This window comes from Ammospiza nelsoni, chromosome 1 (genome assembly GCF_027579445.1).
Source record: "Ammospiza nelsoni isolate bAmmNel1 chromosome 1, bAmmNel1.pri, whole genome shotgun sequence".
NCBI classification, from domain to species: domain Eukaryota; kingdom Metazoa; phylum Chordata; class Aves; order Passeriformes; family Passerellidae; genus Ammospiza; species Ammospiza nelsoni.
Genome location: NC_080633.1, coordinates 59,758,580 through 59,779,776, shown reverse-complemented (window position 1 = coordinate 59,779,776; position 21,197 = coordinate 59,758,580). Strand labels below are relative to the sequence as shown.

The 21,197-nt window shown below is 44.5% G+C and overlaps 1 protein-coding gene across 3 annotated transcripts in view; it reads left to right on the top strand.

Moving 5' to 3' along the window:
- KCNG2 (potassium voltage-gated channel modifier subfamily G member 2) overlaps positions 1 to 19,273 on the top strand; it is a 53,413-nt gene extending 34,140 nt beyond the window's left edge. For all 3 annotated transcript variants that reach the window (XM_059474885.1, XM_059474876.1, XM_059474871.1), the window contains exon 3: positions 16,883 to 19,273. In XM_059474885.1, coding sequence (XP_059330868.1) covers positions 16,883 to 17,677 — 795 coding nt within the window. In that variant the 3' untranslated portion in view covers positions 17,678 to 19,273. The remainder of the gene's footprint in view (positions 1 to 16,882) is intronic.
- Positions 19,274 to 21,197: the final 1,924 nt, after the last annotated feature.

Sequence of the window (21,197 nt, the reverse complement as noted above, 5' to 3'; positions counted from 1 at the left end):
AGCAGAAAATTCAATCATACATGTTGTTAACTTTATTAGCTGCTCCAGGTGTTCTGGATGACAGTGGCAATCCCTGGTGGTTTAGCAAGAGTGGGAAGGCTCATGCTCTGCTGTACTGTAGATACTTGTTCTTACTGAAGGTCACCTTGATTCACCTTGAGTGTTACTCTCTTTTGAAAGTAGTATTGTGCATTTCAGATGCTGCACAATTGTCAGTAGAGTTAACAGAATCAGATCCAGAGCTACTTTTCACTTACCCAAGAAGGATACATAGTTAGTCAATTTTTTTAGCTTTTATTTGCTTATTAAATAAAATCCACCAATCCAGTAACATGTATAATAGCTCCTTCTGGAAATTTCAGGAAAGGGACACTTCAAATATGTGAAGGAAACATGTGAAGGCAGTCAGGTTCTTCCATGTAAAGTAACAAGACAATGATAAACTTTTTATTTCAAAATTTTCAGAATGAGAGATTTCAATGAGAGATTTAGATGTAATGGTGAAAAGTGTCCTCTAAAGGCAAAATCTGCTGAGACAGAATCATAGCAGGAGCTCCCAGGCACCAGGCTCTTTCAAGACCACCACAAAAGTTGTCTCCAAGACATAAAAATAGCCAGAGGCACAGAGTATCCTCAAGGCATTTTAGGCATATCCTACCTTTAAGTGGACTTTTCACCTCTCTAAACAAATAGCAGCTATCTCAAAGTGACTCAAAGAAAGCAGCTAAGACATCAGAGAAGTAAACCAGTCAGGGATATATTACAGCAAAAGCTTTAAACACAGAGTGAGAGCTGAACAACCAAAAGACATTCAGAGAGGTTCAGCTGAAAGCCCGATGGTCATCACACCAGACTCTTCATTTTTTTCTTGGTGAAAACAGAAATGTCAACCATTTCTCTCTGAAGACAAATCTCTTTTTTGTTAGACAGCAGCCTTTGTCATCAGAGAAGAAAGGGTGGAACTTAGAAAATAATATCAAACATTCTGTCCTGATTCAAAAAGGTATTTATAGGCCTGAGACCCCTGAGCTCAGTCACTTGTAGCAGAGCAGTGCAAAACAGGAGAAGCAGATCAGAGAGCTCGTTCTTCACGGCGCTTCGTAACGTGTTGGGAACAGCTAGCCTAATTAGAGATGCTGTGATAGGAAGTTACAGTTCAATAACATTCAGCAGAAGAACATTACAACAAAGAGACTTATAAATAATGAAGTTAATAATAGCTTGTAAAGAAGCCAGAACTATTTAACCTTCTAAGCTCAATTTACACACTGTACTTCAACTTCCATAATGGTGAGGATGGGGAATAGGTAAATTGTGAATGTGCATTTTAAACAATCTTGTGACTAAAGGTTTCATTTCACAAAGGTACACACAAAAGTAATCTCAGACAAGGTTAAGAGAGTCTTGGATAATGATTCTCCTTAGCTTTTCATAGACAAACTGTTCTTTAAGAGGCTGGATGAGCAGACAGTGAGGCTGACTGAAAACTGTCTCAATGGCCATGCCCTGAGCATGGTGGTCAGTGGCACAGAGTCCAGTAACTAGCACTGTGCCCTGGGGGTCTACACTGGGTCCAGTCCTGTTAGGCTTCTATATTCATGGCCTGGAGGCTGGAGCAGAGTGCACCTGCGGTGAGTTTGCTGATGACACAAACTTTGGGCACGTTGTGGCTGGACAGTTGTGCTGCCGCCCTGAACAGCCTCAGCAGGCTGGGGAAACAGGCTCAGGAAGACTGTGGACCTCAGCAAGAAGAAATGCATAGTCCTGCATTCCTGGTGAGGAACAGCCCCACACAGCAGTACATGCTGGGGACCACGCAGAGGGAAAGGGGATTGGTAGCAAAGGACCTGGGGATCCTGGTGGACAGTAGCACAGTAAGCCAGCGCCATGCCCTCGCTGCAAAGACAGGTACTGGGCTGCATCAGGCAAAGTGCTGCCAGCACATCAAGGGAGGAGATTCTTCCCCTCAGCTCAGCACTGGGGAGGCCACACCTGGAGCAGTGTGTCCAGTGCTGGGCTCCTCAGTGCAAGAGGTACAGACATGCTGGACAAAGTCCAGTGGTGCTTGCTATCCTAAGATGGCACTCTGCTTGAGACTCTGGAATTACTGGCATAATTTTTGTGACTTTATCTGTTTTCTGACTGTCCAGTTGCTGCTCTGCTTGGGATATTGAGACCTTAATTTTAACTTAGAGCCAAGAGTGATGCATAGATGGTTTGTTTTCATGAATGAAAGTATTAATAAAACTGCAGCTTGTGTTTTTACTTTCATTGTGAAATAAACTGTTCTAGAAATTACAGCACAGTCAACAAAACATGTATTAAAAAATATCTCCCTGTTGGTGTTACAGATAACTATTACTAGTGTGTAGGCACTGAGGGTGACTTTTTATAAAAAGAATCCTGGGGAATTGGACTAACTAATTTCCCTAGGGATCATCTGAGAGTTTGTTATACCACTCTCAGCTCTGCTATTGAAATGCAAAAATCATAAGCTGCAACAGTATCACCAGTTTTGGCATCTGAATTGATGTACTGTACTTGTACCCTATATTGCTAATTTGCATTTTGTGTCTGCTCCAGACTCCTCAGGACACAGCTGACTGGAGGCCAGGGAAAGACCAAATGACTCAGTAGCAATGGTCACCTTCCTTTTCTACGTCGGGCACAAGGAAGTTCCTTTAGGCACATGAGATTCATATTCAGTTTAACATTCACATGTCCTTGCTTAAGGGTTGTAGGACTCAGAGCACTGCAGAACTCTATTTTAACTAGAAGTAAGGTGTTTCTTACTTTTTTTCCTTTCATAAGCCAAAGTAGGTTTTCTCCTCAGATAGTACTTAAATGGAACTGGTAACACATGCTTAAATTACAAGTTTTGAGAGCATCCTTTACTCACAGTCTCAGTTATCAGCAATAAGTAAATATTTGCTTTCTTGTTGAAGTTCTCAATTGGCCTCGTGTAGTTCCATCACCTGTTCTGTGTAATCTTGCCTTTATATTGGGAATGCTTTGGGACAGAATATCTTAAACACAATGTCTGTGGCCATCATAGCAATAGAAATAAAACTATATCTGTTCAGGTACCTTCCTCATGCTACACCTGCAAGACATGTTTCTAGGCAAGGAAATTCTTTTTTGCAAATGAGACCAACTTAGTTCATGCTGAATCCAAACTGAGGATTAACTGTAAAATTGTCAAGTCTGAGTCATGCTAGCATCGTCTCCCAACTCCTTTTTGATGGTCAGAGACATTTGCTAGGCAAGTTATCTTTCAGAGAGATCAGGTTTGTCTGAAAGCAGTGGGAAGTGACAAGGTTTGGTTTTACTAAGTGATGCTGCTTCTGTGTGTCACACAGACAGCGTTAACATCATGGAGCTGAGAACTCTGCACTGCTCAATCTAAACCTTAAATGTCAGTTCTGTGGAGCTTTCTGCATCTTTTTTCTGAGTCCCATGGAATTTATAAGTGTGACACCAATGGCAAAATGTTCTTTGCAAATATTGAGAAATGGTGATCGTGTCCTTAGATCATTTTCCTGGGAAATATCTGTGAGGCATTTAAAAGACACAGCCCCTAATGTAAAGGAACACATTTCTTAGGTTTTGCCTTGTGGATTCGAGTCTCAATCCCTCCTTTTCAGCTGTCCAAATCCAGCTGTTATATGGAGCGTGTCTCAGTATCAGTTTATTTTGCTGAGTTCAGGATTGCTGTATTCACACACTGAGGAGACACACTGGGAACTGGGAGTCCCCAGCATCACTGCTGTACATCTCACTGCCCTCTGCACCAGCTCTGCCAGCCACTGCCCAGCACCCCTGCTGCTTGCAAAACCCCTGGTCAAATAGCACACCATGTGCCAGCTTTGCCAGCTCTTACACAAGACAGTACTTCCTCTTTGCAGGGCTGCTTTAAGCTGCTAACAAATAGAAAACATTTGAAGGAATGATTGGTTGTTCTTGCTATTGGTTGTGTGGACAGAGTGCTGGATAACAACTGGCTGTATTTATTTGAAGATATCTCACCATTTCTTCTCCTTGGCTTGCTTGCTTTTCTTGGGAAAAAAAGCAATTGTTTTCTGCAGTTGTCCCACCCCTGGAAGAAAAACCAAAAATCCAGCCTTCCTGCTTCATTGAAGCTCTCTAAACTTTGGCACATGTACCTGGTTGTTCCATCATGGCAGCTGCTTCAAGAGCAGATAAAGGAACCATGGTCCCAGTAGGAAAATCATCCTCCCGTGTATTGGGAGGATTAGGAGGAATGTTGTGTTTTCTTTCTCTGAGAATTGCCCTTAGATTGAGGGTGGGGACCCAGCACTGCGTGGCAGGTTTACACAGAGTCCCTTAGGGAGCCTGCAGACCTGCTCAATATTCCCCTCTCAGCAGAGTCACCACCTGAGCTCTCCATGCCTGGCTCACCCAACCGTGGCTCTCACGGCACCGCCTGCTATTGGGTTGCTTTTCCCAAATAAACAGAGAAATCCTTATGGATTAAGGAGCTGCCCTGGAAGGTTTTGAGGACAGTAGGTTACAATATAGATTTTGGGAGCCACCTGAGATTCTCTGCAGTGTTTTAGGCTTAGAAATAAAAAAATGGAGAGTGTTTCTCTGCACTCCTTGGGAACAAGGCAAGAGTTGGCTAAGATAAAATTACTTTTGACTTGTTAATAATTTTATTCTGGGCCAATGAACTCTTTCAGTCTGCAGGATATCTTCTCATTAATAAATAGCAAGCTTGGTTCTTGTTTTAAATATTATATAAATATGCTGCAATGTAACATTAGTGATAAATAATTAAACAGCTAAAACTATTTCATAAAAGCCTTGGTAATTTTGTCACATTGTTAACTGGTTTATATTTGGTGCAGTGTGGCTCACCCAGCAAAATATGCTCCATATTTAATTTCTTTTAATAACTCTCTGGTTCCACCCCCATAAGTATCTATCCCTACCAGTGAGTTTATTCTCCAAACTTCCAGGTAAATCATCCAGGGAATCTCTGAAGATATCTCACAATAATAGGCACTTGGCCTTCAGACATGTTTGTAAAATTGCTACAGCTACTCATCACAGCCTGATATCCTGGGGGTACAGCACAGCTCCTGTATTCCATGGATTGCTCCACTGCCTTTTGCAGGAGAGCTTGGGCACTGCGGGCTTGTTGAGTACTGTCCCAGTGTTCTGAAAGAGAGAACTCTTTCATTTATTTGAACTGAAAATATAATCTGGAAATTTCATTTCAGAGCTCCAGGATAGGTTGCTATCAATTCTGGAGGTTTGGAACGAAAGCAAGGAGGCAGATTTACATTTGGCTGCACCTTATATAGCTGTGCTGAGGTAATGAGCTGATTCATGTGTACGGCACTTAAAGAATTGCATTAAATCATTCAGCATTATAAATGCTTCCATTTTCATTGCCTAGAGTGTAGCAATGGAGATGAAATATAAAAGTTTTTGAAACTGGGGTTTTTTTTCAGTGTAGACATTAATATTCAAGACAAATTGAGTGGTATACAGATGGGGAAAAAAATAGCTGTAAGATTTTTTACAGAAGTTTTTAAACAAAGGCTTGAGAAAGGACCAGGAGAAATCTATAAAGTTGTTAGGTTTTGTAATGGTAAGCATGATATTAGTTCCAAGTAAAAAAATCAAAAGCATGGTACTGAGACACATTTTGATCTAGTTTGTGTAGAACACCTCTCATTAATCAAATTTTTTTTTTTTTTTTAGGTTATAAAGTTTTCAGAAGAAAGTAATTTCTGGTGTAGGTACTTCTGTAAGACATTTGAATTAGTGCTGCACAATATTCTTCCTTAATAAAAAGGCATTTTTCAAAAATTAGCTTCCTTACTGTTTAAAAAAATTCTCTCAGATCTCATAATAGTAGAAAATCAACATAAGACATCAAGTGAGTCTTGAGATACTGTGTCCAGATTGATATCCATTTGGAAGGCAAATTGAAAAAAAAGTTTTTAAAATGGTTTAAAATCTTGAGTTCTACTTTATAATGAGACACTAGAGGTGCTTTTAATGAAGAGGGAATCATAATAAGAGAATGTCTGTGGGCAACAGTGAACTGAAATAACTGAAAGCTGCAGCTGGACAAACTCATGCTCTGAATTAAAGTGTGCTACAGTGTGGGTAATTAACAATGGAAACCATTTATCTGGACATGCCTGTGTGCATCTCACAGAGTTTTTAAATACATTCTGTCAGTCCTTCTAAACGTTCTGACTGAGCTCAGCTGAAGCCATGCATATGATTCATGAGCCACTTGGCAAGATCCTCTGCTCCACAGAGGATCAGCTCAAGAGCCTCTTCTGCCCTGCCAAGGGTGGTGAGCCATTGCCATCCTGTCCCTGACTCCTGCTGGCATAGGAGGTGCCAGCAAGGATGCTGCACATCTTCTCTCTGTCTGGAGCTTCCTTGGCCCTTGTGAATATTCAAACCTAAAGGCATCAGTAAGATGAAATGAGCAGTGACAGTTCATAATTGTGATTAAAGGCAAGGGCAGCCAGAAAAATCTCAGAAGCCTGGAAGCTCTCTGAGGAGTGGTGTGGCATGAGTCTGGTCCCATGAAGGCAGCATCCTAACCCAGGTGTCCTGTCCAGCACTGGCTGTGTTTGCAGGGGGTGCCACAGGGGCTGGGACATGCTGCTGGTGGAGCTTAGCCACAGCCAGAGCAAGGCTCACCAGGAAATGTGCCAGCCCACCTCTCCGGTCACTCTCTTACTCTACCCTCTCCCTTCCATGAGTCACACACACACACAAACAATCCCTTTCCCTTGCCCCATCTCATTTCCTGTGCCTGGATTCAAATAGGAAATGCAGAGAATAGTGTGAAGGTCCCAGCCATCCAGTACATCCTGAGCTGTGCTGAACACTTGGCACCTGGTACACTGGGTAGAGATGATGACAAGAGAAATTGCAGCACTCTCCCAAAAAGTGCCTGCTCTGACTGGGAGCAGGCACTGCAGAGATTTTCTCCCAGTCTGCAGCTCGCTGCCTTCACGCATAGTAGAAATGTTGGGTGTTTAAGGTAAGCTCTTGCGTGCTGCACTGCACTGCTGTCACAGCAAGCCCTGTTCTTATTGTTGCCTTGAGCAGAGAGAGAATATGAAAGTGTGTGTGGTTTTGCCATGGCCACATCTACCTGGTAAAAACCCACGGCAGCTTAGAGCATTGCAGCGCAAGGGCACTGCGGGAGCTCCCTGCCAGCTGTGCCTGAGCTGCTACCAGCAGGAAGGCAGATCTTCCCACAGGCAACACAGGCAAATCCTTCCCCTGCTCTCAGATAAGAGGATAAAGGGAGACTGCGGGGGGAGAGATACAGGTTTGGAAAAAAATGTCAAAGGAAAGCAGTAAGCTTGACTCTGTCCTCCTTTCCTCCAAGGAAAAAAACAGACACACCCAGATCTTATTACAGGTTACAGGGTTGCAGGAACCAGTAAAATAAATATGGGTCAGTAAAACAGAACCAGCAGCGAGTGGGAGGCAGGAGAAGAAAAGCTTCAAAAAAATGATTGAAAGAAGTGAGAAATTGGGGTAAATAAGAGGGAAAATAGACTGTAAAATGATATTAAGAATTTGTTGATCTTTTAATATAATTAATAAGTGAGAGAGACAGGGAGAACAAGACAGATTCTTTTTTTGGTGTGAGACAAGCTTGAGGAGGAGAAGAAGGAAGGAGGATGCTGGATTTCAGAAGACCACAGTGGTAGGCAGTGTGTATCTGTGAGCACAGCCAGGCGCCACCACATCACCTTTTCCCAGGTATTGGGTAGGTATGAAAGCCTTGGGGATGCCACTGCTTTGTCACACAGCCCTGTCCCTTTTGGAGGGGTGTGCAGGTGTTCCCATTCCCTGGGGAAACTGTTCAAACTGCACCCAGGTGCCCTTGGCAAGAACTCGGCCCTGCTCTGGTTCTGCAGTTTGATGCTCGTTTGGTTTATAGCCCTCATCTTTATTTCTGCAATCTTGCCCTGTCTGTGAGGACCGGGTGTGCTGCAAGTGCCATGTGCCATTGCTCAAGCTTTTCCAAGTGCCAGCTGAGTATGCCTTGTTTTCAGAGCACTAGGATAGAAAACACAGAAATCAGATTTGCTAAGTTGCAGTGTAACTGATCTTCTTCATGTGAAAGCTCAGGATCAAGCATTTGCTTAGATTTGCAGATACTGGATTTTTTAAAAAAACATTGTAAACTTCCAAGGCTCTGATGTCTCTATCAGAGCTAGAAAATAGAGGGAGCTGAAGAGGAATATTTCTGTTCATATTAAATCAGAGGAAGAGGGGGACACTTCTCAGTAAGGACACTCTTGGTGCTTCATTATTCTCTTGGGGATTATTACTTCCAATTTGAGTGAAAGAAATGGGCCAAACCCAAAAAAAGCATTCTGGAAATCCAGATATAGAAAATTCCAATGTAATTTTAGTCAGAAATACTGAGAACATTGGTATTTCTAAATTGAAGCTGTTCTTTGGGGGACACCTTTGCTTGTTAAAATCATCATTCTTTTTCCTGCCTCTCTGCCTGTGGCAGTGGCTGATGAACAAATCCTCTGTGCTGAGCTGCACCTGAGGCCAGGCTGGGCAGGTTGTGCTTGGTCCAAGCACAGAGGGCTGTGCAGGAATCCTGGGCACACCTGGACCCCTGTGTCACCCACGGGTGTTTCCCACAGACGGGTCAGCTGCAGGGCAAAGACAAGCAAGCCATACGGACTGTGGTCTGTGAAATCCTGCCTCAAATGCCATGGCAGTTGATGAGTTCCAAATACAATACCTTGTTTTCCTGGACCTGTGTCTTCCTGTGTAGCTATTTGTCTTCAGACAGTGTCTCAATGGCACTGAACAATTGCACAATTGCCAAAGCAGACCCCAGGTACGTAAGTAGTGTTTTGGTTTAGAAAATTTGTTCAAGCAAATGGCAGTAAATCTATTCTTGTACATAAAGGTTGTAATTCTCTAAATATTAGTAATAGCCTGCTTATGTCTTACACTCATGCACCGAAAAAAGTTGTGTACCAGCCAGGTGGGGATCTCAGACCCTGAAGGCCAACTCCAGCATCACCAAGAGAGCATTTCCTCTGCCAGCTGGACCTTATGGGCAGGTAGGACTTGGAGGGCTCCACTGGGGTGAGTGCAGACCCCTGTTCTCACGGGAACTGCATCACACCACCAACCCTCAAAACTGAGATGCTTAAATCTTAAGAAGTCTCTTGTCTTCCCTGTTCTTGCAGAGGGTCTTTTTTGGAACCTCATGTGTCTTCTGGAGTCCAGGTACTGAAAGCTGGTGTAGCTATTTCTTCTCTGGCCAACAGTCTCCTGTCAGTTAGTGAGGGGTTCCCTTTGAAGGTAGCCAGCATAGACCGATCATGTAAGTTCCCTTTCCTTCACCCTCCTGCCTGCCATGCTGGTTGCAGTTATTCAGCTGACGGTGCTGCCCTTCCAGCCACTCCTGGACCACATCGGCAGAAGATGTTACCCAGGGTGTATTGCTCCTCCTTAGGTTGTAGTACAACCCCTCATTCCTGGTGAGTGGTGTGATCAGAGTGGGAGATAGGAGCAGCTGGCTGCTGGAGCTCCACTGGTCCCTTAAGCTGCTCCCAGCCACAGTCACAGACTCTGAGGAGCTTTAAGACATTGGATGTCTTGATGCTTCCCCCAGCCTCTCTGGATGAGGTGCTGTGCTTGTTCCTGATAGACACCTGAAAATCAGGCAAGTTGACAGTTTCATAGATATTTCATGGTCTGTTTTATTCTTTCTGTGTTTCCTGCTTCTTGCTGACTTTAGGTTTTGGTTGCTTTCCATAAAGTAGAGCCAGATAGCATTTTTTTCCCTCTAACAAACACTGTTGCTTTTGGAGAAGTGTGTGCTAAAAACAGGCACAGGCATGAGGAGGTATTAATGAGAGGGCATTTTGTGCATCTGTGGTACTACTTACCTGCTTTCCATTCTTCTCAACAACAGCTCTATTGGGGCAAAAGGAGGCAGGATAGTGGACCAAAGAATACATCTGCATGTGTCAGGGGCAGTACATGAGGGAGGTGGGGAAGTGGAAGAAGGCCTTAGGATCACAGTAGGTCTTGCCTGGTAGGTAGGCAGTTGAATACCTCATGTCTGTGTCGTTCTCCCCCATTCAGAGCTATATGCCAGATGCATGCAGTCAGCTGTTAAGACATCTGTAGCATTTCCAGGGAAAAAGGTATCAGTTAAACAGGTCTCAAAGCTGACTATATGGCTTAGGAACCTGAGGCCTACTTACAGTGTCTAATTTTGATTGTACAGTTTGGGGCTGAGATGGCCCAAAGCATCAGCTGCTTGTGCATTGGGCAGAGTAACCCAAGGAAGCACAGCTGGTTCCCTCTGCAGCTTCCTGGATCGGGAATGCCATCCTCATGTGTCTCCTGTCTCTATAGTCTGCAAGGGCAGTCTTAGGCAAAGTCCTCACGTGGTCTCCTCTTCCCTCTCATTGACTCCCAGGCCCTTTGCTGAGATTTCCATGAGCACAGCCATCTGGATTCACAGTTAGAGGTCAGAGCAGCAATTTGAGACAAATGAAAGGCACATGCAGGTATCTCAGTAACCCCTTGGCTGCATACTGCAAGTGAATAAAACAGCATGCAGTTCCATGAGCTGATTAGACTCTGGCTGGGCATTTTAGCACAGCCTGCAGTTACCTTCTAGCAGCTGCCATAGTCTCTTGCATCTCCCTTGTTCCTGTTGGTGTTCTGTGTTTATTTGCAGCTTCACTGGCAGGATAAAAATGGCAGCCTGAGGGGTTTTGAGAAGTGGTGATTTGGGGCTGTGCTGTCTCAGGATCAAGGGAAATCCAGAGGGGCAAGCAGGTGTAGCTCCTGCCCACCTCCTTGCCCTTTCTCCTCAACAAAGACAAGTTGTATAAGAGCTACCTTGTGTCCATAACATGCTGCCCAAAGTTGGCAGCAGCCCTCCCCTCGGAAGGCACAGGTTACCTTTGATGGCAGCTGGGCTGAAGATGAAACAAACGAAGCTCCAGTTACAGATCAAAGTGTGGATAGCAAGAAGCAGAGGACTCTTTCATGGCCCTTTGGTGACTTTAAAAACAGAAATTGTTACTTTGACTTCACAGCCCGCCAGCTTTGAGGACAGGCTGTGCAGTTATGTGAATCATCTTTGCTCGGGAGCACAAGGAACTTTTGGGAGCAGGCTGACCGCGAGTTCAGCCTGACCCCAGCGTCGGTGGCAGCAGCGCTGAGTTACAATCGCCGTGTCTGTGGGTGGTCGGAGCCAGGGGAGCTGCCTGTGCCCGGGGCAGGGCGGGATGCTGCCCTTCCAAGGTCGGGCACATCGCAGGAGTCCTGCGCTTATCCCTGCTGGGAAAATTGTCTGGATGCTTTCGCTAGAAAACCACTTTTCATCAGAAAATTGCCTTTCATCAGAAAGTGAGCCAGCGTGAGCAATACCTTAGAGTTTCATTGGTAAGCCGTGTTTCTGGGAATGTTGCTCTTTTGCTGGAATTTTTCTCAAGGAAGGCTTCTTCATTTTACAATGACAAGAGAGAGCCAATGATCCAGCAGCCAGTGCTCCAGGCGTTCCCACGCACTGGGACAGAGCCAGATGCAAGCTTCCACCCCGCTCTCACAGCAGTAGGAGCTGGGTCTCTCCAAAGCCCGGCAAAGGCTCCAAGTGTTGGGCTGCTGAATAATTGGTACTGGAGGAGCGTCTGTCCTCTGGGTCACCCCGCAGAATGTAGTGGAGGAGTGTGTGTCCTCTGGGTCACCCCGCAGATGTTCATTGAAACTGGCAGCTCAGCCTCCCACCCAAATCCAAGGGGAAAACCCTAAGCCTCTGGACTGGGAACTGTCAGCAGACTTGTCAGCAGCCTCAGGGCTGCAGGTCTCTTAACACAGACCTCTGATGCTGAGACCTTAGTTGCATCAGAATTTCAAGTTCCACACTGTTGTTAAGAAAGAGCTTGAAACGTGTGACCCGAAAGGCTCAAGTAACAAGGGGCAAGTGGACGTGTACAAAATATCATTTTAGAAATGTCATGATTTTCAAGCTTATGTAAGTACTTTTGTATGCAATGCCTCTCATGTTGGAGTTTCTTTTTTCTTAACATATAGATTTGACAGTAAGGGAAATCTCACTGTAGGGTCAAAGTGGGCAGCATTGAAACTTCTTCCTTCAAAGTGCCACGGAGCTGCTGACCTCACAAAAAAGTGCATGGAAAACAGTACAAGAACTGGAGCAGTTAAAGGTGATCTGGCTTTTGACATCTTGTAATGCAGAGGGATTAGAAGACGGTGTCAAAGCCTGCAAGAGTCTAAGGAATGGTCACAATTTCTTCCCAGGAGACCAGAGGAAAAGGCAGGGCCGAGAAGTCACACAACACACAGTGGAGAATTTTTGTGGGGCTCAGTACAAGTGAAACGGACCCTGTAAGCCAAACCAAAATGTTTCTGAAAGATGTCTGCCACTTTTAGACAGGCCATACAGAACAATGAATACAGATGGATTTGAACTCCAGTGACACCAATTTTCCTTTTTGTAATTTTCCTTTTGCCAAAGGAACTTTTGGCAAAGAAAACGTTGCTCCAGAAGAAAGATGCCATGGTTGGCTTTTTGACAGCAAATTTCTGTAGATCCTAATGAAGGAGACTCACTTTAATTTGACTGCACAGAATTACTCACTGATGTCTTTCTTATTTTCTTTCCTTGTTCCCTGTGTTGATATTGGTATATAGTCCCCAAATTCTGTGCAACTGCAGATAATTTCCCATACTCAAGAATTTTTTGCACAAAAAAGAAACCCAAACTACTCATGGTTTGAAAGAAACAAATGTACACAGATAAACAAATATATACACTTTGTGAAAAACAACTGTTTTCCCTGCAGCTCAATTACATCACTCTAAATATGAAAAAGTAGTGATAAAACTGTATCCATTAGATTACAGGGTGAAGAAATTTTGTTACTTAGTATGAGGGAGAGCTGTTTTGCTTATAAAAAGTAAAAAGCAGTGTGTAGTTGTTAATGGACATGTTTATGGCCACAAGCTGGTATAGCTCAATCTTTTTTGAGAACATACAGATTTGATGAAGACCTATTTTGGGCAGGATGCCCTATTCTGTTAGGACTTGTTTTTCTTGTGTTCCAATGGCTGATTAATTCCTGATTTTATTTTTTTTTTCCATCTGTGAGTGTGCCTTTCTGAGAATTTTTGCTTTGTTTTCTTGAACGGAAAAACCTCAAAAGCCCAAACAGAATTTCAGCATCCATTTGGACTGGAAAACATAGTTAGAAGGTTTAGAAAGCAAAAATTGCCCTTTTTTTTCATTTTTAACCAATACTGTAGTCAAGCAGGAAAAAAAAAAACACCAAGGAAAAGCAGCTGCAACCGAAAGAAATTAAGTGCAAAGAGTATGAAATACAATTTTGAGTTGCTGTTTTTTATAACATGTGAGGACAATAATAGGACACACCTAGATGAGGTTGAAACATGGTCCAAGGGATAGGAAGACATTTAATTAGAGGAAAAAAGAGACCTCTGGCAGGTTGATCGACACACAGATCTGTTTTCTAAAAGCATGTTCAGACCCTCTTATTCTTAGGACAGCCTTTGGACAGAGCCTGGCTTGTTTAGATAGTGTTGGTTAATAAGGATACTGAGCAAGTTGCTGAAGATAATTATGCATTTGCTGGAAGGGGGATTGTTTCATTCTGTTGAAGTGAACTCTGTGTAGTAAAACATTATCACTCCACTGTACTGAAAGTAAACATTTCAAATTTCATATTATTTGTCAGCTGTGGAGAGTGGGAACAGTGGAAAAAAGGCAGGGCCCAGCCTCCGCTCTGGATGGAGGAAATTTCATCTCCTCATTATCTTGATGGGCAAAGATGCAGCTTGGTTCTGCAGTGCTGCATTATCTGAGCTCCAGATTCCACCAGGCTTCTTGAGCTTGGCTGAACAAATATTGCCAGGCTGCTCCCCCACTTGCGTTTGGGATGTAGTTCTGCAGGAAGATTGAAGACATAAATAGCAATGTTTTAGGTCTGTGAACCTACAGGGGATAAACATGTCAGAGTGTGGGAGAGCAGACAGGATCTTCCAAAAGTCATCTTCCCTGGTAGCCCATTCATGAGGAGTAATTTTCACTCCTGTTTTCTCCTGCACCAAAACTCACACACAAAAGCACTTTGGCAGTCTCCTTTCCATATGCAACTAATAGAAATTGCTGGGGGAATTAGGTGCCAAATTAGCTATTAATCACCTTAGTGACTCTGTAGTTTTATTTTAAGGCTAAATTCCCCATAGGCTTCACTGACTTTCCCAAAACTTTTAGTGGCACAAAAAGTCCATATATTTGCATCAGAGTCCAGAACGCTTCCTGCCAGACAGGGCTCTGAAGGCAAGGTGCATCCTAGTTTCCATAGGTGGTGATCCAAGTAATGGTGCACCTGTCAGAGAAAGCAAATTTGCACATTTGGGTATTCATCTTGTCATTGCTGTTGCTTTGCTCCAGCCATAGCTGTTCTTGTCTGGATTATCATTCTCACATCGCAACCTGAACCTGAAGAGCACCTGCAAGGATGGGGTGAAGAGCTGCAAATCACCTCCAGAGACTGCCCTTAGGTGTGAGATCAAGCATATCCTGATGAGAGATTCCCAGGCAGAAGAGTTCTGGGACAATATTGGTCTGGGGGCTGGTTTCTGGGTCAGAAGGAGAGAAATTACAGTGGTACAGGCAGAGTCCTTCCACTAACCTTGTGAGCTTTGTCTCTGGCTCACAGAGCCAGATTTGTGTTGTGGTGTGAAAGCATCTTGATTCTGTATTTGATAGGAGAACCTGACAGCATAATTATCCTGTGATAGGAGGAAAGCTCCTAGAAACAAAATCTTGTATCCTATGTATTATGCTTGTGACAAAAATACTTACTTATGACCAAATTAGTTTGGTGAGGCAGATATAAATTAAGCTCCTTCTGGTGTTCACACAAATCAAAATTTGGAATTTAAAGAGAGGCTATCCTGGTACTATACTGGTAAAATAAGATTATCATTCCTCCCTGCAATATGCTTAAAATCCTTACAGTAATTTCAATAGGACAAATAATTTTTCTCTCCATGTCAGCATGACCCCCTGGGAAACAGGGGGAGGTACATCATGTGCCAATTGAAAGTGGAATACGAAATAAAAAACACAAGGCATCACAATTTTTATTGTGGTTACTGCAAGGACCATAAATCCTGGCTCTGAGGATTCCTTTTCACATCTGTTTTTCTTGTTGACATCTCTTTAGTTATTGTCTCAATCTCTTCTTAAGTGTAAGATGTGCAGGGTGCCTCAGCGTTTTGGTTGTCATAGTGAGGTAACCCAAGGCTTTGCATTCATGTGGTGACACTGCTCTCACTGCTGGCAGTGCAACAGCCCTTGAAGCATATCCAGTCCCTCCACATTTTGGGGAAGGCTGCAGTTAGTGAAGAGGGCAAAAGTCTCATCATCAGTCTCTTGTGTGCTGCTTTCCTTCCAAACAGGGAAAAAGCCTGCGCATACACACTTCAAGAGGGATGAAGTTAGGATGTGGTGCTGTGCATTAAAAATTTCCCTGGCTCTCTGGAGCAAAAGACTCCCCTAGCTCAGTATGTGAGCAGAGCTGCTATAGATATGCCAGGTTCTCAGCTTCTCCGGCAGTGAAATGGGAACCAGCTTGACACAGCTTTGCCATTCTCAGCTGATGTTTTATTGCTGTAATTTGGTATAGGCAAGTATAACAGGGTTGGGAATTGGGACCTAATACCTGTTGCATCCAGTGGGAGTCACATACCCCACTAGCATGGATTGACTCCTTACAACAGTTTCACAAACTGTTCAAACTGGCACACTGAGTAAATATACACTTCCCCTATTAAGTATATACTTGCCTTCCGCACAAAGGCCCCAGAGCATTCACACTTTTATACAAGCATTTACAGAGGAAAGAGCACTAGCCCTATAACTGTCCACATCAAAATCTGTTTATTTAGAGAAGCTGTTTATTATTCAGCTGGAGGTACCAAGAGTGATATAGCAGAGAATTGCCACAGTATTAACAGCGGAGGAGTGGCCATCACCAGCATTATTGTTTATTGCCTTTCCAGAGCTCTAAGGCTTGTTTACAAGCATCATAACCAAAGAGCCAGAGCTCTCTTTATTTGCCACCAAGTGAGCCTGCAGGGAAGAGCAGGGGAAGAAAGCTTGGGGAAGGCATTGTGGTCACTAGTTGTTACAGGTGCAGTAACTAAAAACACTTACCTCTCCAGAACGCACTCTATCCTGTGGTATTTTTTCTTTCAGAAATGCCTACATTTCTCAGTACTTTATATAAGTGTTTGACTGTAAGGCTGTGCTAATAAATGTTCACTGGAATATAAAATATGTACTGTATTATTGAATAATAGATTATAGATAACTCTAAGCATATCACATAAAATGCTGTAGGTGTTTATGAGCCATTAGTAAGCAATTTATTATTGATCAGGAAGGGAAGGAAGGATAACATATTTATTACAACCCATGAATCCTGTATTAATCCTTTTGAAAAGATGTTAAAGTCTTGGTTAGAAATGAAGTGCGAGCCACTGGCTTTTTAGCAGTAGGCTCTCTGGCCAACAGCTGATAAGATCACGCCACATTCTTGGCAGCTTTGAGACACTCCAGAGCATTGTTGACCTGTCCCGTAGTCAAACATGTAGCCTTTTGTTTTAGTACCTCTCAAAGCCGTAATTTTGCTTTGGTACATCACAATTTACATCAATTTCACGTGATGCTTTCCTTTAAGAGCTGACACTCTTTTTTTCACTCCCCAGCTAAATCTGTTTCTTCCCTCTTCTATGTGTTTCCCACTCCTCTTCTCCCCAGGGTGAATGCTCACGGAAGTGCTATGACATCTTTGTGCTGGAGACGGTGTGTGTGGCGTGGTTTTCCTTTGAGTTCCTGCTGCGATCCATCCAGGCAGAAAACAAGTGTGCTTTCCTGAAAACCCCGCTCAACATCATCGACATCCTGGCCATTCTGCCTTTCTACATCTCTCTCATCGTGGATGTTGTTTCCACAAAGAACAGCAGCAAGCCCGGCGGGGGAGCCGGGAACAAGTACCTGGAGCGCGTGGGGCTGGTGCTGCGCTTCCTGCGGGCGCTGCGCATCCTGTACGTGATGCGGCTGGCGCGGCACTCGCTGGGGCTGCAGACGCTGGGGCTCACCGTGCGCCGCTGCACCCGCGAGTTCGGGCTGCTCCTGCTCTTCCTCTGCGTCGCCATGGCCCTCTTCTCGCCGCTGGTCTATCTGGCTGAGAGCGAACTGGGAGCCAAGCAAGAGTTCACCAGCGTCCCCAGCAGCTACTGGTGGGCCGTGATCTCCATGACAACGGTTGGCTACGGGGACATGGTGCCTCGCAGCATCCCCGGACAGGTGGTAGCCCTGAGCAGCATCTTGAGTGGGATTTTGCTGATGGCTTTCCCAGTCACATCCATCTTTCATACCTTTTCCCGTTCCTACAGTGAGCTGAAGGAGCAGCAGCAGCAAGTAGCCAGCAGGCAGGTGCGCCAGAGGCAAGAGAACACCGAGCTCCTGGGTGGTGACAGTACAGGGGGGCTCAGTGCCACATTCCCGCCAAGTGCTGGTGAGCAGGAGGGTCAGACCTTGGTGCACCAGTAAGCCAAGAGAAGTTCTTGACCCTGAACAGCTGAGGACATAACGTTGGCAGGCCAAGAAGCAGCGGACAAGGGAGGTCAGTTCTGCAGGAAGAATGCCATGAACTGCATAAATGACGGGCAGACAAACACAAGGTTTCTCTAAAGACCAACTGCTGATCTTAAGGGACCTCTGAAAAGTACCCCTACAAATTCTACCAAGTATAGCTCTGCTCCATTGCTTTTCTTAGGGCTTTTCTATTGAGCAAGTATTTTTGGGTATGCCCAAGGAGCAGCCATTGAACATAGCCAGCCAGCAGAATGTAGTGTGAAGCACAGCCCATGCCAGGTGCCATGTGTCACAGCAACCAGCATGCCACCTCCTCCGGGCCCTGCTCAGTGGCAGGGCTGAGCAAGGGGCTCCCCGTGCTGCGACGCCCCACAGCACGTTTGTTTTGGCAGCACCACCAAGGAACACAAACGTCAGACAAGCCAAGGGGCGAGGGCAAGAGAAGGGCAGAAGCATTCCTTCAGCTTTACCAGGGGCTTGCTTTTGTCTTCTACAGATGAAGCAGCACAGCAAGAGTGCTGGCAGTGCTGCCAGCTCTGAATTGTGTGTGAGCACAGTTTGCATTATTTAGTAGAGATGCATATTTACCATCCTAAGCTTTATATCTCACTTAGTCCCATGACAGAAATACACATACAAAAAATCTTCCTGACTACAGTACTGAATGTTAACTTGGTTATTTTTCCTTTGCTAACAGTCAAATATTAAAAATACCATGACAAATGATGACATTTCTCCACTTTCTGTTAACTATTTCCATCTCTTGTGTATTGAGAAATGTGTTTAACAGGCAACTGAACCAGTCTGAACTACATGTAGCTCAAGAAGGGGAGGGTGATGTTGAACCAGCAGCAACTCTCAGCTCTGCACAGTTGTCCTCAGTGGTGATGGCTGCACTGAGTGCAGTCGTGTGCAGACAGGAGTAGGGGAGCAGGACAAACCCAGTGAAGCCAGCAAGACACCATCAGTGGGCTCAGCCCAAGCTACAGTGCAGCAGCTGTGCTCTGCCTTAGGAGTAGCCTTTTGGTTTTGCCCTTCTACAGAGAAAAAGACAATCCTGTCATTAGAACAAGTGTTCTGGCTCTTCTTCCTGATTCTCAAAGGATTTAAGTCACTATAAAGGGAAATTAATCATATGGTGGCATCTGCATGTTTGCTTATTGATGCCAGCCCCATGCATGAGCTTTCCCTGGCGGAGCTGTGTAGCTGTTCTAAGTCAGGATGCTGTGTGGGTCTTTCAGTGCTCCTACAGGTGGGATGTGGTCAGGGAATGGAGGGAGATGGAAGCCAACAGTCTCTTGTACCTACACCCCTATTTGTACTAAAGCCATGCAGTGTCTCCACCCACCAGGAAGGGAACAAAACCTGATGTACTGAAGATGGGATTTGTCTGGTCTGTTGTTTGGGTTTGGTTTTTTTTTTTTGCCTCAACATATGTCGTAGAACTAATCCTATGTTACCAAACTCTCCTATTAAGCCATTCCTTATAGGAATGAAGCAAGGGAAATGGAAAAGTTACACTTTATTTTAATAAAAATATAAAGCTTTGTTGCTGACTCTCTGTGTCTGATGATTTGGGTGTGGAGGGAGGTGGTGTTTTGCTGTGCTGATGTGAATTAACTCGTGTTACTTGCTGCTGAGCACTGCAGGAGATGGAGGCAGCAAAACTGAGCCCCCCTACCCTGCAGGATGCACCTGGCTCAGCAAAGCCCCAGCTGTGTTGAACTGCAGGCACACCTAACGCAGGGGCCCACGCCAGGGTTCTGCCCATCCTTCATGGCCCAGCAGCACCGGGAACACATCTGCTCCTTGTGCTAGAGAGGAGGGCCAAGGGCTGATGGTGCCTGGGCTGACTCAGACTCCTGGCAAAGCAATGCCAGCAATGGGTTGCTGTGACTCATGAAAGATTTTAATTTATTGGGTTTTTTTTGTTCCCAGTGTAGACATTTCTTTCATTAAGGATTATTAAGGTCTGACATCAGGGATCCAGCTTTGGAGCCAGCTGACTGCAAACCAGCGAAGGGAGCAGTGGCTGGGGGACAGTGTGGCCTCGTGCTGAGGAGCAGCACTGCATCTTCTGGTGTCATTCAGATGCTCAGTCTTAAGGTGGCACCTGACAGGCTCACTAGGTGGACTCACAGGTTCACTCCTCATGGTGATTTGGCTCATGCACACCAGGTGTGCTTCATGCGCCATCTCCAGTGTGAATGAAGCGACCATGGCTAGTGCACGTGGAAGGTGCAGAATGCATCTCCTTGAGGTTGTGAAGCCCAAAAACTGCAAGCACCCTTACCTAACTACTAGGAAAGCCATGCTGGAGTTGACATCCTTGCAGAATGAAGAGTTTCACACTTGCAGTGCTAGCAAATAACCATGAATCAATGCATCTTTTGGCTTTGAAGCATGAAAAAAACAGTGCTGGGACAGCAAACTGCAGCTCAGCAGCTGTGAAGAAAAACAGACTGATGACACATGCCATATTGCTGCTGTTCTCCATTAAGTTGCTATTGTCCTACAATAGTGAGATCTTGGTATTTTTCAAAAGGCACATAATTAATTCCAGCATGCACAGAGTTTTAATAAAGTGACAAAACCCACTCATTGTCTCCTAGTCAAAGCCTGGCTTTTAATAAAGTTTCATTTTATCTATTAGGATGGCAGATGAGGAAACAAATATAAACCAGGAACCTTTCAAACAAATTATTTTTGGAAGCTATATAAAGTTGTGATGCACACATTGCCAGACATAAAAAACACTCAGAGGAGAATAAATTTCACCCAGGGCAGCCATTGTAATGGGTGATGCTTATTGCTTTTGATCAGCTGCTGGAGAATGTTGGTTTTGTTGTGTATAGTGGTTGGAGTTTTTTGACACTGCACACAGATGATTTTAAGGCCATTTATCTCTAACTATAATAAATGCCACACTGCTGTCTGCTGGCACACCACTACCACCAGGTAGTAATACCTGTTTCTTTGAACAGCTAAGTGCTTCATGATTGTAGCACACTAGTTTTGCCTCAAGGAAAAAGAAAAAAAGGAAAAAAAAAAATTCTCTCTCTTATATGGGATAAAGACTCAAAACATGAGCAAAGACATCTCTTTTACCATGGTGGATGTGCACCTACACATACACCTTGGTGGCAGCATGCATGGATCTAGACCTACAAATTCTGGCAGCTGGCAACACCAGTCATGAACACCACAGCTTAGGAGAGTTAAGGATGTGTTAACTGGTAAAGGGACAGAGCCAAAGGGAATAGCACAAAGTCAAACACAACTTCAGCTCATACAGCATATGTGCACAGCCACCTCTATGGCACAGTTAAGAAAAAGCAGTAATGTAACAAAAAATGTGATGCTGGTGTCATCTCCTCAGCTGTGAGCCAGACAGAGGCTGCTGTCCCACACTGCTGAGGGCAGAACACGCACAGGCCACGGCAGCCTCACAGCAGATGCTTCAGGGGGCAAAGGA